This window comes from Anarhichas minor, unplaced genomic scaffold (assembly GCF_050575085.1).
Source record: "Anarhichas minor isolate MPS153535 unplaced genomic scaffold, ASM5057508v1 ptg000043l, whole genome shotgun sequence".
In the NCBI taxonomy this organism is placed as follows: Eukaryota; Metazoa; Chordata; class Actinopteri; order Perciformes; family Anarhichadidae; genus Anarhichas; species Anarhichas minor.
This window is the reverse complement of record NW_027466489.1, coordinates 5,054,728-5,071,057: the sequence shown is the minus strand read 5'-3', so window position 1 is coordinate 5,071,057 and position 16,330 is coordinate 5,054,728. Positions and strand designations below refer to the sequence as shown.

Genomic DNA, 16,330 nt, shown 5'->3' with positions numbered 1-16,330 from the left:
AATGGTCACAAACATTTGTATTTTTGTATAGAAAAATGCAAGTGAAGCTTTTAGTTCATCTCCAGTAATGAGTTGTCCTGTAATTGGGAGTTTTTATTGGACAGTTTCACTTCAATCTCAGCTGATAGTATTTGAACACAGTAGTCATTTAAGATATAGAAAGAAAAGCGTCTTATTTTGAGAAAGTAGCTCCACATTCTGTTTTATGCCTTCTTGAAAAAATGTCCAGAGTCCGCTGAGGTTACGTGCCAACAACCACTCTGTGGAGCGAAGTCTGGGCTTCCACGGCAGCTGCGGCACTCTGCCCAGAGATGCCCGAGTTCAGGCCGTTCCCCGGGCAGCCAAAGGCAGCCCGATGCACACCTACAAGAGTGTTGAAATCACCAACGTCTGAACCAGCCTCCGCCATCCAGATCGTTGACGTTGCAGCTATTGTTTACATTGTCATTGTATTATTGTTTACTACTGAGAGGGACCTACACTCAGCATTGATTAAGAGTAAGTTGTCTTAAAGGGGTGCACCACTTGATTTGATGATTCATTATTCTTGGCCATTATTAGAATAACACATACTCTGAACAGAAACAATAATTTTTGACCCGATGGAGCCGTTGTGAACATAATGAAGAGGAAGAGGATTCTATGGACAAAAAAACTATTTTGTTTTATTCTGACTAAACGCACAAATGAGTTTATACAAGGCTTAAGAACAACCTTCAAAATACCTGAACACAGTGTTGTTCTCCTTTGATGCCTTATATCAAATAGGTCTCACAGCACTGTTGTTTACTGCTCTACTCTTTATTGCTAACATTACAGTAAATTAATGATTATGCTTGAGTTATAGGAAATAAAGTCATTATAACATGCTTTCACTGTAGAGATACATATCAGCTGTTGAAACCTGAACTGCGTCAGGTCAGCAGCTCTACATATATGAGTGAGATGTTGTTTAATTTTCATTACAACATTAAAAGATATGTAATTTGGACGTGTGGGGGAGCTAAAAATGGCAAAAAGTTCAACTTCTATGATTCTAGCACTTAGGACCATATTTAACATGAATTCTGTAATTTTGAAAACTGGTAAAAATTCATCTTCTCATTAGTGTTACAGAATATATTCATTTAATTAATGAACTGAAATTGTTTTTGTTTTCATTATAATGTAAATGTTGAGGTTATATGTAGATAAAACATACAGTTGAATGTTGGGTTTTCAAAGTGCTGATGTGTAAAAATTCAAGCAAATTATCTGCACATGTTTATACTGTATTAGTTCAGCACCGACGTAAAGGCAATGCTGTTACTTATATTATGAGCTCAGTGGAGAGAATGTAGGTATGAAGGTATTTTTGTACGGTTTAATCATGTTTTATAAAACACTGTTTGAAGTTTGTTCCTGAGCATGAAAACACACCAATGAAATGTCACAGGGGCGATGTCACTGTGTGCAGCTAAACGCCTGAGGTCAATCCAAATAGTAGAAAACAGGTTTGTCTGTCACGATCAGGGCGTCTCCTTCAGTCACCAAGAGCAAAGTTGTTGAAGCGGGAAGATTTGGACTAGTTCAAACGTGTATGGAAACAGAACTGAAGGACTCAATGTTTTCTGCTTTTAACACCAGTGTGAATATGACTGTTTACTGTCTCTCTTCACCCTGCTGTCAGAGCTTTTCATGTACGCCAACATTAAAAGTGAAATTATTGTCAAGTCATATTCAGCTTAGGCCTGTTATTGTTATTGTTCAAGACAAATGCATTCAAATCACTTTTAAAACATTAACCAAGAAAGATATTATCCTATGATTTTTTTATATTTTTAGTTATATTATATATTTAAAATGTGCTCAGAATTTTCAAAAGTGTCACATTAGCTTGTTGATTAGTTTGGTATCTTAATTTTTAAAATTAAATAATGTATCAGAATTTCTGTTTGCATTTCATCCCCCTTAGTTTTGAGCAGAGTAGGAGGGGGTTAAGGGCCTTGTGTGTGGTAATGAGTGGAGAGCGCTGCTCTACACTCAAACCAGTAACCTTTGGGGGCTCTAACCTTGAGGCCACCACTTCATCTGCTAAGTGTGACACAATCTAAAGCTCCAAAACAGCTACTGAGTGGACCTTATAGTAAGATCGTTTGTGTCAGCTGTATATCTCTGATGGTTGTGATCATATAAAGAATAGGAGTGGTGTACTTCAGACCACAACAAGTAACGTGTGTTCAGAATCAGAATCAGAACTGTTTATTCCCATGGTATGTTGAACATACAAGGAATTTGACATGACGGGTGGTGCACAACATTTATCAATCAACAACAATCAACACAGTGCAAAGTAGAAACATATTAAAATTTACAGTAAAATATAAAATAAAGTGAAATATAAAATAAATACATATGTAACAACCTCTTCAAGACAATTAAGGAAACATTTATTTTTGCTGATTAGTGATCTTTAAACGCTAATCATTAGAAGTGAAATGATTAATAGTTAAAGTCAGTTGTCAAGCAAAGGTTCGAAATATGACCTGGTTTCTGCATTTCTTTGTTTTATATGATAGAAAACTAAATATGTTTTGGTCAAACAAAACAAGCAAAGACATAGACTAAAGTTAATAATGTAGAAAATAAACGGCAGTCTAATCGATAATAACAATATCGTCAATAGGGCCACAATAATAATACTAATATTAGTTTTTCTTTTAGACAGACTCTGAATAAATACAATGTAGTTAAATCAATTTAAGAATCCTGTAAGTCTCCATTCATGCCAACATAAAACTACATTAACCATGTGTTATTGTAATATATTATTCAATTTCAATACATTTATCAATCTGTTTCCGGGTGTGTCCACCTTTCTTTCACCTAATTTGTCCCCAGCGGAAGTTCTCTCCGCGGCGCTAGGACCACGCGGACAACAAGTCGCGGACACACTTTACAACAAGGAGAGGGGAGGTTTCACTCCGGCTGGAATCTTAACAAAGTTCCTCTTAAAACATTTTTCTGTGGTAGTAAACGGCGTATATAGGTATATAAAAAAACGTTTTGTAATTTTAAATACGAATCTCAGTTGAACGGGGTCGTCAGTTGTTGCGTTTATGTCTTCTTCCTCTTTTTCCCTGTGATCTTCCTGAAAACACACCTGCGTGATTCAGGTGAAGAGGAAGAGGGAAGTCCTTGGGCACTGAGCGGCGAAAGGTAAGGCCTCTTCCAAGATCACCTTCACCACCTTTGCCCGCTATCAGATCAACAGGAGCTCGTAGGTTGGGTCGCACGCGTATCTTCATGAACTCTATTGTGTCCGGATAAGTTGAGTTTTCTTTAGTGTAGCTCCTGTGAGGGGACGCGTCCTCCCTCTGGGGTGCCTTCCTACTTTACAAACAACAAAAGAACTGGCAGCGTACTGAAGCACGCAACCTACCCGGTAAAAGTTCACTGTTTTAGAAGTTAAGATTACTCACAGTATCGTCATTGAAGCAGTTAGTAGGCCTGTGATACTTACAGGAGAAACTGCTTTTTTTAATGTTTGAAATGGACACACCCATGCACACCGTCCAGCCTGTAACATGCAGAGCATAAGAATATAAGGAAGCCATTGATGACACAGGATGTCAGCCTGCAAACTGACAGAAGCACAGACCACTGTGATAATAAACTGTCCCCATAGTCTTGATAGTGATGGTAATGCATCAATACTGACCCGATAGCAGTCACAGAAGGCACTAAACACTCTGTGGGCCTCCATGACTCAATGGAAGCAGAATTTTATATGTACATTGACAAATAAATTGTGTTTAATGTTGGTCGAGTCAGAGCTGATATACTGATCTAGTGTATCAGATCAATGCAACCTTGTATCACAGTGTCATACACTCACAGAATGGGCTCGTTATTATGAATGAAATCAACGTCACAATATTAAGAAGTTTCATAATTTCAAAATAACCTTTGAAATCTATTTAAATTTGATGTTAAATGCAGTGAACTGAAAATAAGGCTACATTGTGTGTAACAGTAAAATAAACTGTTAATGGAATGTAAAATGGAATTTATTCCTTATGAAACTAAATCATTTATCACAGTGTTTATGCTGCTTAATTTCACAACATGAATTAAAAAAAAAACAACTCAATAAACTGTCTCCAGCCACGACAGCAACGCTGGTAATTGTGTGACAGATGCAGTGATGAAACTTTGAAGGTTTGTAGTTTCCACTTACGGTTTTGCTTAAGATCGTCAATTTAAACATAACATTAATCATTTTGAATTAGGACCTGCTGTATTTATTCAGTGAATTTAAGTATTTTCAAGGAGTTTTACACACAGCTGACATTTACAGTGTGCATGAGATTGCTGATTGATTAATGAGAGTAGTTAGAAGAAGAATGATGGAAAATGTACGACTACTAATAATAACGGGAGCAGTGAGTATAATAAAATGTATTTATATATTCTAGTGGGGTAATGGGGTATAATGAGCTCTTTAAGATGTGATGGTGCCTGACCAATTAGGGCTTTGTAGGTGAGAAGGATTTTAAATGCTATTCTAGATTTTACAGGGAGCCAGTGCAGAGAAGCTAATACAGGAGAGATATGATCTCTTTTCTTAGGTTTAGTTAGTACACGAGCTGCAGCATTCTGAAGCAACTGGAGAGATTTAAGAGACTTATTAGAGCAGCCTGGTAATAAGGAATTGCAGTAATCTAGTCTAGAGGTAACAAATGCATGAACTCATTTCTCTGCATCGCTTTGAGACAGGATGTGCCTGATATTTTAAATGTTACGTAGGTTAAAAAAAGGCAGTCCTTGAATTATTTTTTTGTAACTTGCCGCTTTCTTGCCCAGATCCATCATTGAAAAAGAGATTTGATCTCAACAGATTTGTGTCTGGTGTGTGTGGGCCATCATTTCTGTCAAAGAGCCAGTGAGTAGATGTCTGAAGGAAAGCAAGGAAACACCTGCCTCGGCATCACGAGGAAATGTTCTGTGGTACTGGTGATGGAGTATCAGTAGCATATTCCGCAGACCACGTCATGATAAAGGGGAGAATCAATTATTTGATCAACCCATACCGGTCCTCAGCTCTCCCAGCCTCTTTAAATCAATCGGGACCATTTTATTAGCATTGTTCTTTCCTCCATACCCATCCCATCCTTTCTTTGTCAGAATAAGAGGACAGACGCTTAATTGCAGGGTGTGCTTTGAACGTAGGTTTGGACTTTCATCTGCAGTTAAGCACATCGATGACGTGCTTAAAACACTTTGCCCTTTAAATCATGAATGAAAAGAACATCTGTCAACTGTCCTGAGAATAGTGCAGCAGGTGGTGGCTTGTTAATGATGGATGCAAGACGTTTTTAAACTGATTTACTCACTTGAATTCATGATGTTCAGTAGATTAAACTCAGTTTATTTTGCACTTTGCATTTTATACCTCCTCCCTCTGTTGACACCAGCTGCCCCGCCCTCCTCCATAAACTCATGAGCTCATCCAAACCCACAACCTGCTCCCTCGGCCCACTAACGCACTGAAGACTTGCCTCCCTGTCCTCACCTCACCATCCTCTTCAATTCTCCACTGTCTCATGGAATTGTCCCCTCCACCTTTTAATACTGCTGCTATCACCACAATACTCAAAAACCTGGTTGCCACCAGACCCACCCAACTCCAATCCTTCTCCAGAGCAGTTCCCAGGCTCTGGAATTCCCTTTCTCTAGACATTAGAGACCATGTCCCTCCCGATTTTTCAATCTTACCTCAAAACCAATCTCTTCCTCACTGCTTCCTCTTAGCACCAACCCGAAATACTGTTCAAACTGTATGAATATGGATCCAGCACGCCTTGCTAAAGATAAAGTGATTGTGTGGATTACAGTGTGGTGGTCTAAAGGCTTTTAAATATATACTTGGTGCTCAGCAGCACCTTTAGTACCGATGTAGCGTTTTATGAAGACTGCAGTACAACCTACACTTTGTTGCTGACCTGTTATTTGAACATGTTTTCATGTTTGAACACGTTTCCAAACACACCCGTCTAGTGTATCTGTCAGTCATCACACTACTAACTTCAGTTGAGGCAGTAGTAGAAGAGGATTCTGTGTATTTGTCAGACTGTTCTCTCATTTTAACTCTTTTTTTTTTTTTTTAATTGAGAAATACTAGCTGCTTGTCAACCATCTAAAAAGTATTCAAATTGAACGGTTTAAGAAGAAGGAATGACTCACTGAAGTAATGGAGGGTAAAGATAATGCTCTGCTTTAAAGGTTGACAATAACAAAAAATTATAAAGTCCACTGTTTATTGCAAACATTTCTGAAAAAGCTCTAGTTGGATGTATATGTTACAGACAGAGAGACACTTTTTGCAGTGTTGTATTAAATTACGTTTATTTGCAGAGGTCTTCATGCTATTTTTTGCCCCCCACGCCCGTAATTCTGGGACTTGTTTATCAAAGATCCAATCTGTTCCATTGTGTTCCACTATATACTAAACATAATTAATGTTGAGTGATATATCATCATACCACAGACATTTGTCGTGTGAGTCATTACCCTCAATCAAAAGATCTGATGTCTCTCAATCTGTCATGTTAAGACATGTGTGGAGCTACTAATGCACTTGTTTTATTTTAACCTGTTTTCTTGTCAACCTGCTCTCTCATTCCTGTCGCTCAGAAATGTAGCAATCTCAGCACTTTTGTACGAACCGTAAAAAAAAAAAGTAACTTATTCACCAATGCAGCCAGGTTCATTAATAGCATTATGCTAATACTCAGTCAGGGCAGGTTTTAATTGTTTGTTGCAGCAATAAAATGCTTTTTAGAGCTAATCTGAGCAGGCGTGATACACACGGTCCCAACAATAACAATCTCCCTCCTAGAGCCTGAGATATGCAAGTTTGTGTTTTTAGACTTGACGGATATAATGATGTTAAATGTTTACATGGACCGTGTAGTGTTAGAGAATGGGTCTTAGTATTATTGGTAGTCATAGTAATGTGGTTGATGGTAAATGAACAATGTGACTAGAGCAAAAGCAATTGGTCAAATATTCAATTAGGACACATCAGCATGGACTAGCTTTGCCGGGGATCAAACCTCCGATTCTCTGACCGAAGGTGACCCTGCTCTACAACTGAGCCATGTGGCTAATGTTTCCATATCTCTCGTCACTTCTCATCGGTGATCCTCTATGTTCCAGGTTGTCCTGCAGGGATGTGTTCCAGTCGGGGTATATGCGGCAACAACAACCGTCCCAACAGATCCTCCGGCTCAGAGGGCAGCGGTTCGGGCGCTCACTATGCCCTGTGCGCCCTTGGAGTGGGACTCATAGCCCTGGGTATCGTCATGATTGTGTGGACTGTGATACCGATGGACGGAGAGGACCCCCCCAACTCGTCAACCAACGCCACTGTGGCTCCGACTGACATAAAGGAAGACAACGACAGCACGAGCCCTTCAACAGTGGCTATGGTGCTGGTTGGAGTAGGGGCGGGCTTGTTGCTTTTATCCATTTTCCTCGGTCTGAGGAGCAGGAAGAGACGACTCAATGCAAGTAGCCAGCCAGTGGTAACAGGAGTCCCCCTCATGAACCATGTGGCAAGGGAGCAGGAGGAAGCGTGAGTGATGGCCCTTTTGTCTTTTTAATATATTCAGATTTTCTTTAGACGTTGTCAACTTCCAGTATTACTCCCATTTGGTACATATGGTGCACAAATTGTTATTATTGCTTTACAGGTCTTGAAGCATTTCCACTTGGAATATCTTGGAAATCCACTTTGTTTAGGATTTGAAAGTTCTTTACTACCCCGAAACAGACCCAGGAATAAATGAATGTGCTAAAAGCAACACATAGACTGCACCAAATTATTACTGGGATCGTTTCATTATAGTACACACAAAAACGTCTGCCATCAGAAAACATTGCAAGATGCTTTAATCACCTACATGTTATACGTAGTGCAGATGTGAGCTGTTAATCATGCCTCATGAAACCAAGTTGTTGTCACATAATAAGATCTATTGGCTTTATGGGGAGGAAGACAGTGGCTATAATCCATATTTTTATAAAAAACAATGGATCAATGTCTGGAGCATGTGTCATGTGAAAATGACAAAACCCTAAACTTGTGTTGGTTCAGTCTCACAGCTCTCTTAGCCCCGTTTCTGTTCACACAGGCAGCTGTATAGACAGCTGGTGAACATAGTTGACCATTTAGCAGCTAAAGAACCAGATGTATAAAAGAGAGTGAATATTGGACTTACATTTGACAGGTGGACGCAAACACGACTCCAAATGAATGGTATTGTTGCTCTATGTCTCCTGGATGTGAAAAACTGAAACCGTTTGTCAACACCTTCGTCATATCAACATAATAAGTTGATGTGTCAGTGTTGTATTCACGGCTTGTTTCTGTTGTCCCTGAGTGGCAACAGAATAGTTATTGCAGGTTTAGAGTTTGATGATTTTCTTCCGTGTTTTGTGTTATACTGCACTTTCTCACTGAGATTCTTTTGCAGAGCGGCAGACCGAGCTACATACACCGTGCCGAGTTACGACGAGGTTGTCGGCAGTGAGGACTACCCCGTCCGCCACAGCAACCTTCGCAGTAGCACCTCCCAGCTGCCGTCCTACGAGGACATCATAGCTGCTGTGGAAAATGAGGGAACAGAGCCCACTGACAACCCCTCCGAGGCCGTCTCTCCTAATGATCCCACATCAGCTGAGATCCAGGCTGAACCTTCTGGCCTTCGATCAAACCACAGCCTGCCCAATCGCAGTGCCAGCCGGGTGAGCCGTTTACTGCGGCCCCTCCGGGTGAGGAGGATCAAGTCAGACAAACTGCACCTGAAGGACTTCCGCCTCCAAATCCGCAGCCCCACACAGAATCCAGTGACCATTGAACCCATCACTCCGCCACCGCAGTATGACAAAGACATGCCTGAGTTAGGGTAGTGTCTCTCGCTTATTCCCTGCTCTCGATGAATATAAATAACTCTGTTTCTGAGAACCCATTTTCAAGGTTGGTATTAAGTAGGTTAAATGTAGCTGGGAGCGGCGTGATGGAAGCCATGCAGATACACTCCTGAAATGAGAACATCGTCTTCATCACTGAAGCTTGTGATTGGCAGAGCTATTCCTTCTTATTCTATAAAGCATAATTAAGTCTGTGTGAAAGGATACGCTGTCAACGTTGAGATTTAGACAGCCTTTCAGTTTTATTTCATAGCCAATTTTGTTGCAATGGACAATATCCTAAACTTTTATGTTTTTCACCTCATTTCTTATTGTTACTGTATGTTGATGCTGATTAATTGTGGAATAATTTCAATAATATTACTGTAATTGAAAAGGGGGAAAGGGAAACTCATTACCTGAGAGATTTTAAAGTTATTAAGTATGCAACCTTTTTGTTATTTGTCAGTCTGAAGAAAATGCACTGAGGCCAAAAAATTATGATTTAAAAAAAAAGCTGTTTGTGAGTGCTTTTTGTAAGTTGTTTTAAAATCCTTGCATTAAACTGTTTGTTGAAAATGAAAATGCCATCTATCAGACATTTAGTGTGAACTGTAAAATATTGGAAACACAGAATCCACTGTAACAGTAAAACCAGAGAAAAACGATTGGATATTCTGGTATGGGAAGCAACATTAACAATTATGCATTTCTTCATAGGACTTTATAGGTATTCAGATGTTTAAGCTGTGCTGTATGTTGTTGGTAAAACCTGGAGAATAAATGTTTTCTATTTCATTTACCTCATGACCAGATTTTATATTTTTGTTGCAAAATGGTTACGGCAGGGCAGCAGGTTTAGGAGGGTATTTCAAATGTCCCTTTTCCCAGCAACCAGAGGCATTCCCAGGCCAGAGATGTATAATCCCTCCAGTGTGTCCTTGGTCTGTCCCGGGGCCTCTTGCCAGTTGGATGTGCCCGGACAACCTCTAAAGGGAGGCATCCAGAAGGCATCCTGATCAACTGCCCAAACCACCTCAGCAGGCTCCTTTCGAGGCAAAGGAGCAATGAGTGGCTCTACACAACATATCTATACAATTTGTAGAGCCTTCAGCCTATCAGGGCGAATCTCATCCACCCCTGGCGCCTTGCCACAGAGGAGCTTTTTGTCTACTTTAGCATTCTCTGCCAGGGATATGGGCTTCAGCTGGACGGCCTCATAAACCAGTATAATCTTTTTTTTTTTTGGACATACTCTCATGATAAACTTCTCACGAAATACTATTTCATGACATTGTTGACTTTTTACACCATACTACACCTAATACTATGCCATACTATACTATGAGTTTTATGGCATTTAAACTACACTTTTCCTGAGCTTTTGAGACACACTGTACTATGGCTTTTTTTTGACATAATTACTTTTTTACAACAAACTGATATTTTCACGACAAATGTAACATTGTGCTACAGAAGTCTACTTAACCGTTTTACCTCACACTTGAAACTACTTTCTGATCCCATTTAAGTTCACCCAAAGTTAAGTTTGCTTTTCTGTTCCATGACAAAGTGCACTTCAATTATGAGAAAATACCATTTTATTTCAAATTCTACACATTTTACAGCTTTGTAAAAATAGATAAATAAAAAACACAACAAATGCCTTCATTTTGGTAGTACTTCACCAACAAAAAAAAATGCATTTTCTTGAACAGTATATTTTACTGTGTATCCAACCTACAAACCAACAAGCTACCTTAGCTGATATAACTGTAGAACATGATGGTGGCACTCACATCATTTATTGGCTTGAAAAGTCAATTTTTCACAGGACCCCCTCGCCTTTAACACAAACTAATTTCAAGATGGTGGCCGGGGCTGATCCCTGAGGAGGAACCTCGGTGTCGCCCTCATTGGTACATTTCATCCGCAGCAAGGGTTGGATCTCGTTGTCGTTGGTATTTGGGCGGTCTCTCACTGCGTCTGTGGAAATAGGAAGGACGTGTAAGATTTAAGATGAATTTTTATTGGAATGTTGCACACTAAGTCCATATGGTCAAATCTAAATAATTAATTTATTGTGTTATAGCAATATCTTATTTCTAGGGATGCACCAATACCAGTATGAGAACTTAATAATACCATTACAGCTTTAGGAGTTGTAGCAATGGTTGACTGACATATGAACTGTACACACACCGCACTGTGACGTTCACAGCGATATCGTTACTGTTAAAATGAACTCTCACGGTCTCAGACACTCACTAATGTTACGTCGGTTGCAAAACAACGGGGATCCTGACAGAGTGTATAATAAAATTGTAATGCAAGTAGTATAGTAGTACTGTAATAGTACAGAAGGTATACTTGAGTACACTTTTGTATACTTGTCTCAAATTAATATTTACACCTGGAACCCTTTTCTAGCCTTGTTTTAGAGCTACAATAATTGGTGGCTACCATTAAGGCGGTACTGGAAAACATTTCAAAGTCACCAGGATCATCAGGATGTAGTTCCAGCCTCAGTGACACCAGTGATACCAACAGTGATGAGTGGACCTACCCTGTAGGTGCACTCCATTGTTGTCCTCTAATAAAGTAATGCATATCAAGAAGATTGTGTTTTTTACACCTGTGAGGCCATCTTTTGACCCACTTAAGTATAGAGAAGTGTGCTCAAGTCACAACATTTAAACCCCCAAAGCGAAACTTGTCAAAGGTGCCCTTTAAGCCAACTGCTTTTTGATCTGGCAATAGAGCCACCAGCTATAGAGTTACATAGCTGCGGGGATACATTTAATCGATTTGGAGGAAGGGTGTTGATAACAAGTGTCCCTCTATGCGGACAATCTGTTGCTTTTCATATCAAGCCCGGACATCTCCCTACACCCCATGCTGTCATACAATAAACTAAATTTACACAGAATGGAACTTTTCTCAGTGAATGGAGAGGCACTTACATTGGAGTATACTAAGCTCCCCTTTAAGAATGTGAAAAAATACCTATCCTGGTATTAGAGTCACAAGAAAGCACAAGTGTCCTGGCACTGCGTATTTGTCACTTTAATGACTGTGCGGCTAATATGTGTTGCCTCATGTTTTGGTCACACTTTCATAACCAAGGGTTGGGTGGCAATAGAGTTGAATTCTGTCAAAAAATGTTCCACTCCAGCACTGCTTGGAGCCTCACTTCCTCTCTCCCCAATTAAATCAATTGACAATCCGGTTGTCAGGCACACGTTGAAGAGTATGGGCTCAGTTCAGAAAACACCTTGATTTAAAGTTTTTTTCTATTCCATCCTAACTTTTTACTTACTTCTGTATTTCAAGAATGGGACAGAAGGGGCATTGAACGCTTTAATTTAAGCTCTGTTTATCGGCTCCAAATAAGAATGGAAATGGGGTATAGACTTACATGCGTTTTGGAAGAAAGAATCTGCCCCATTTTCATATTAACTTTCAAATCTCATAGTAACCGTTGTTTTTTCATTTCAATGTTTTTTTTCATCTCTTTTAAGGTCCGGCCGTTGACAGGTTCAGGTGTGGGAGAAACGCTGGTCCAGTGCTGGGAGGGCTCCACGTGCAGCAGGATATATGATGTTTTATGCCCACCCCAATAACTTCAACAGGTGTGACACCAATGCACAATTAGAATGCTGTCAGGATGACGTAATGACCCTTCCTTCTTCCTAGCCGTTTAGACGGAAGTTAGCCTGCTATTACCCGCTATGTTGATTTGAATGAGAAAGTCAGATCCACTCAGTCTGTTTATATGGGTTGAACACAACATAATGACGCAACCTATAACGTAACCTGGCTGGCTAAAGCTAGATAGCCAGCTAACGTTAGCGAACATGAACTATAACGTTACAAAGACTATTTCAGAATCACTTCACTACTGTTTTAAAACGTACCTCACACGACTATCAATTTGGCTGCAACTGGCTCCTGTTGTCAAATGACCGACATCCAGCCGTGCTCCGCGCCGCCTCGAGGTCTTCCTTTACATCCCGTACATGACCCGCACGGTGTATTCTCTGCTCTAAAGGACCCGTAGTGGACATAAAACCCCATCTATGCCTGTCTGACACATACTCGTGTCTTGCGGAATCTGGGTGCTCATTTTCAAATTATCAGCGCCACCGTAACGTGATTTGATTTGTCATCTCTGGCTCGGTGATCTCGCACACTCATTGGTGCATACCGCCACCTACCGTACCGGAGTATGTACAGATGGACCTATTCTATATTAGCCTGTAATTTAAAAAAGACAGCAAGGCATGACAAAAGGAAAAGTAAGAAAAATAAACTATATTCTATCAAACTAACTGGTGTTTTTATTAAGAAATCTATTACCTTTCTTAGCTTTCCACACCGTGTCTCCCCCCTCCCAGAAAAAGTCATAAACCTCGTAGTGTGTTATCTCATTAAAAATGTCACAGTAAAGTATGACATAAAAAGGTCACAAAAAAATGATAGAAAGTCATAAAATGCTATAGTATACAATCTCATAAAAGATGTCAGATTATAGCATAAATATCATAGTATAGTATGTCACAAAAAAGTCACAGTATAAAGAACAAACAAACAACGACAGATTATATAAACAGAAAGTTAAAAGACAATATTAATGACTTTCAAAAATAAATACAGCTTTATTAAACTTATAGCAAGTCTATTGCATACTATGATGACATTTTTATGACAGTAAAAAACGAATCATATGCAATAAAAATTACCCTAGATAACAGACTTATTTTAACATCAGAGCAAGCTATTTCGTTGACATTCAACAGTTGCAGTCTGGGTTTGGTCACCATATGTTTAACAGAAACATGGTCCATGTACTCACCATGGTGCTCACAGATATTGCTGCGCTAGCATTTGTACCTCACAGAGTTGTGTTAACCACTTGGGAAACAACATTCCTCCCAAAGTCAGAGACACCATCACACAATTACAAATATCCCTGCCACGGAAAAGGGGAGAGAAGTTGTGTGTTTTGGAAATCAAAGACTTGGCATGGCTTTAATAATCATTGTGATTTTTCTTGCCTTACGCTTTACTTGCACCCAGCAATACTGTTCATAAGTCCTCATGATTGTGTTGTATCATACAAATGCTAATAACCCTAGCTATCACTTTACATATATGCTCACAATGCTATAGTGTGTTATTGATGTTTATAAGACAGTATTCCATTTCAGAAACTTTGAATTTATAATCTGTTATGATACATTAGAGCAGTTCTCTATGTGTCTGACGTTACGGTCGTTATAGTGCTATGTAACCCAGAAATCAGATTATCTTGTTCTCACTTTGGCATGGAGATATAAAGCATTATGAATGCTGAACTTACAATACATTCCACTACTTATAATACTTAATAAACCTTGTTATAAGTTATATTTGCATGATTATATATATATATAAAGCTTTTTATGAAGCCTTTTAAATGCATTATAATGTCTTATAAATGTGCTTACAATGCAATATAGACATGTCCTTCACATGCAGTGTTACAGACTTGCTTTAAGTTGAATAAAGCTGTATTTATTTTTGAAAGTCATTAATATTGTCTTTTAACTTTCTGTTTGTATAATCTAACTGTAGTTGTTTGCTTTGTTCTTTTCTATATTGTGTGACCTTCGCAAACTCTCCCAATTTGACTTTCTGCTTTTGCATCAATTTCCCTGAGTTTACGTTCATTGTTAATATTTAGCGCCCTCCAGTGGTTAGGAAAGGCAAATGACCAAATTAGGTTGATTCAAAGGTGTTCTGTTACTTATTAGTTATCAGCTTGTTATTTGCTAAAAAAGACCGACAAGAGCAAGGAAAGAGTAGTGCATAGTGTAAAACAATTGCTAATTGAGAGGAGAGGTTATCAATGGGAAATCAAAGTGATGTAAATGAATGGCCCTTTTGATGAATTTCAGAGGATTTCACACTATCTCAGTTGCAATATATTGGATTTATATATAATGCTGGTATGAAATTTATATTTAGGTTTCTGAAAGTGACGTCCAACCTTGAGATGCATAAGTTCATTGAAATCTACACTCCTCCACAGGTCAGAAATTAGTCACATCGGAATTAACATGTTTGTTTATAACAATGCATGCTATCTCTATAATTTTACCCAAAATAATGTAAAATATGTAACTGAGGGGTGATGCTTATGACAGCTGAATCAGGGAATATCAGAAACAAGATTTCAGAGGAACTGCTGAAATTCAACAAAGGGTTTATATACATTTTGTATCATTGATGGCTGAAGTGTTCAGATGCTTTACTTTAGTAAAAGTACTTTAAAAGTCAAAGTTCTGCTTTGAAAATGTTGCTTAGGCAAACAAACACAAGTATTATCAGCGCAATACTTAAAAAACAAAAGGAAAGGTATTCAATGCATAAAATGCATGACAAATCCCCCGTGAATGACATGTCAATCAATAGATTACCAATGCTCATGCATGCAATGTTATTATTGTACTTGATCATTTGTGTTAATGTTAAATTGTACTCTGTAACCAAAAGTTGTCAAATGTATAAATGTAGTGGAGTAAAAAGTTTCCTACAATGGAAATACTCAAGTAAAGTATAGCATATAAGTACCTCAAATATGAACTTAAGTACAGTCCTTGTTGCTTCTACTACCACATGTTTCTACTGTTCCAGGTTGACCTTCTCAAGCAAACACATAAATATAGCCCTCAGTATATTCTAGATCCTCTCATTTTAAATTTGCATGCTCAAAAAGTTACGAAAGAAAGACAAAAAAATGCTGATCTTCAAGGCTTAAACATCTGAAATACTAACGTTTTATTATATATTTCAAACAAACTTCAACTATGTTTTCCTAAGCTCCACCTTCCCCTCGGTTCAGAGGGATTTTTTTTTAACGTGCAGCTGCCATGTAGCAGAGGGAGGAACAGCTGGCTGAGGGAAGAGCCAGCCCGGGGAGTCAGTCACATTCCTGGCTGCGATTCAATGACTGAACCAGACACAAACAAACAGAGAGAGGAGAGAGAGAGCTAGAGAGAGGGAGAGAGAGAGAGAGAGCTAGAGAGAGGGAGAGAGAGAGAGAGAGAGAGAGAGAGAGAGAGAGAGAGAGAGAGAGACACACACATTGAGTGAGTGGGGAGACAGACTGAGAGTAGCCTACGCCAGACTGAGCAGACGAGGCATATTTCGAGCTCACATTAGGAGTGCGTAAAACCGCAAGAGCGCATAGAAACACGGTACCCGGTGATTGTACGTTGGATAATACGAGTTTTGAGCCTCGGAGTTGTCGACTTTAATTGCGTCTGCTCATAGGAACAGCCCCTGTGAATTCAGCAGCCGTCAGTTTTCTGAATGGACGCGCTGGGAAGCT

General features: G+C 39.2%; 1 protein-coding gene and 1 long non-coding RNA gene across 2 annotated transcripts; one reads left to right on the top strand and one right to left on the bottom strand.

Annotated features, from left to right (window-relative positions):
* Window positions 1-7,214: 7,214 nt before the first annotated feature.
* tmem51b (transmembrane protein 51b) lies at window positions 7,215-8,955 on the top strand. Its single transcript, XM_076110443.1, has 2 exons — window positions 7,215-7,618; window positions 8,520-8,955. Exons 1-2 carry the CDS (start codon window positions 7,215-7,217, stop codon window positions 8,953-8,955), a joined length of 840 nt encoding a protein of 279 aa, XP_075966558.1.
* Window positions 8,956-10,538: 1,583 nt separating this feature from the next.
* Window positions 10,539-13,125, bottom strand: LOC142970681 (uncharacterized). Its single transcript, XR_012959289.1, has 2 exons — window positions 12,873-13,125; window positions 10,539-10,941 (listed from the first exon to the last, which is right to left on the bottom strand). It is a non-coding gene; the product is annotated as an uncharacterized LOC142970681 (long non-coding RNA).
* Window positions 13,126-16,330: the final 3,205 nt, after the last annotated feature.

Excerpts from the sequence above, each read along its gene's own strand:
- tmem51b (XM_076110443.1), top strand. The coding sequence starts at position 7,215 with ATGTGTTCCAGTCGGGGTATATGCGGCAACAACAACCGTCCCAACAGA. Across the intron at positions 7,619-8,519 it reads GCAAGGGAGCAGGAGGAAGC|AGCGGCAGACCGAGCTACAT; the intron begins GTGAGTGATGGC and ends ATTCTTTTGCAG.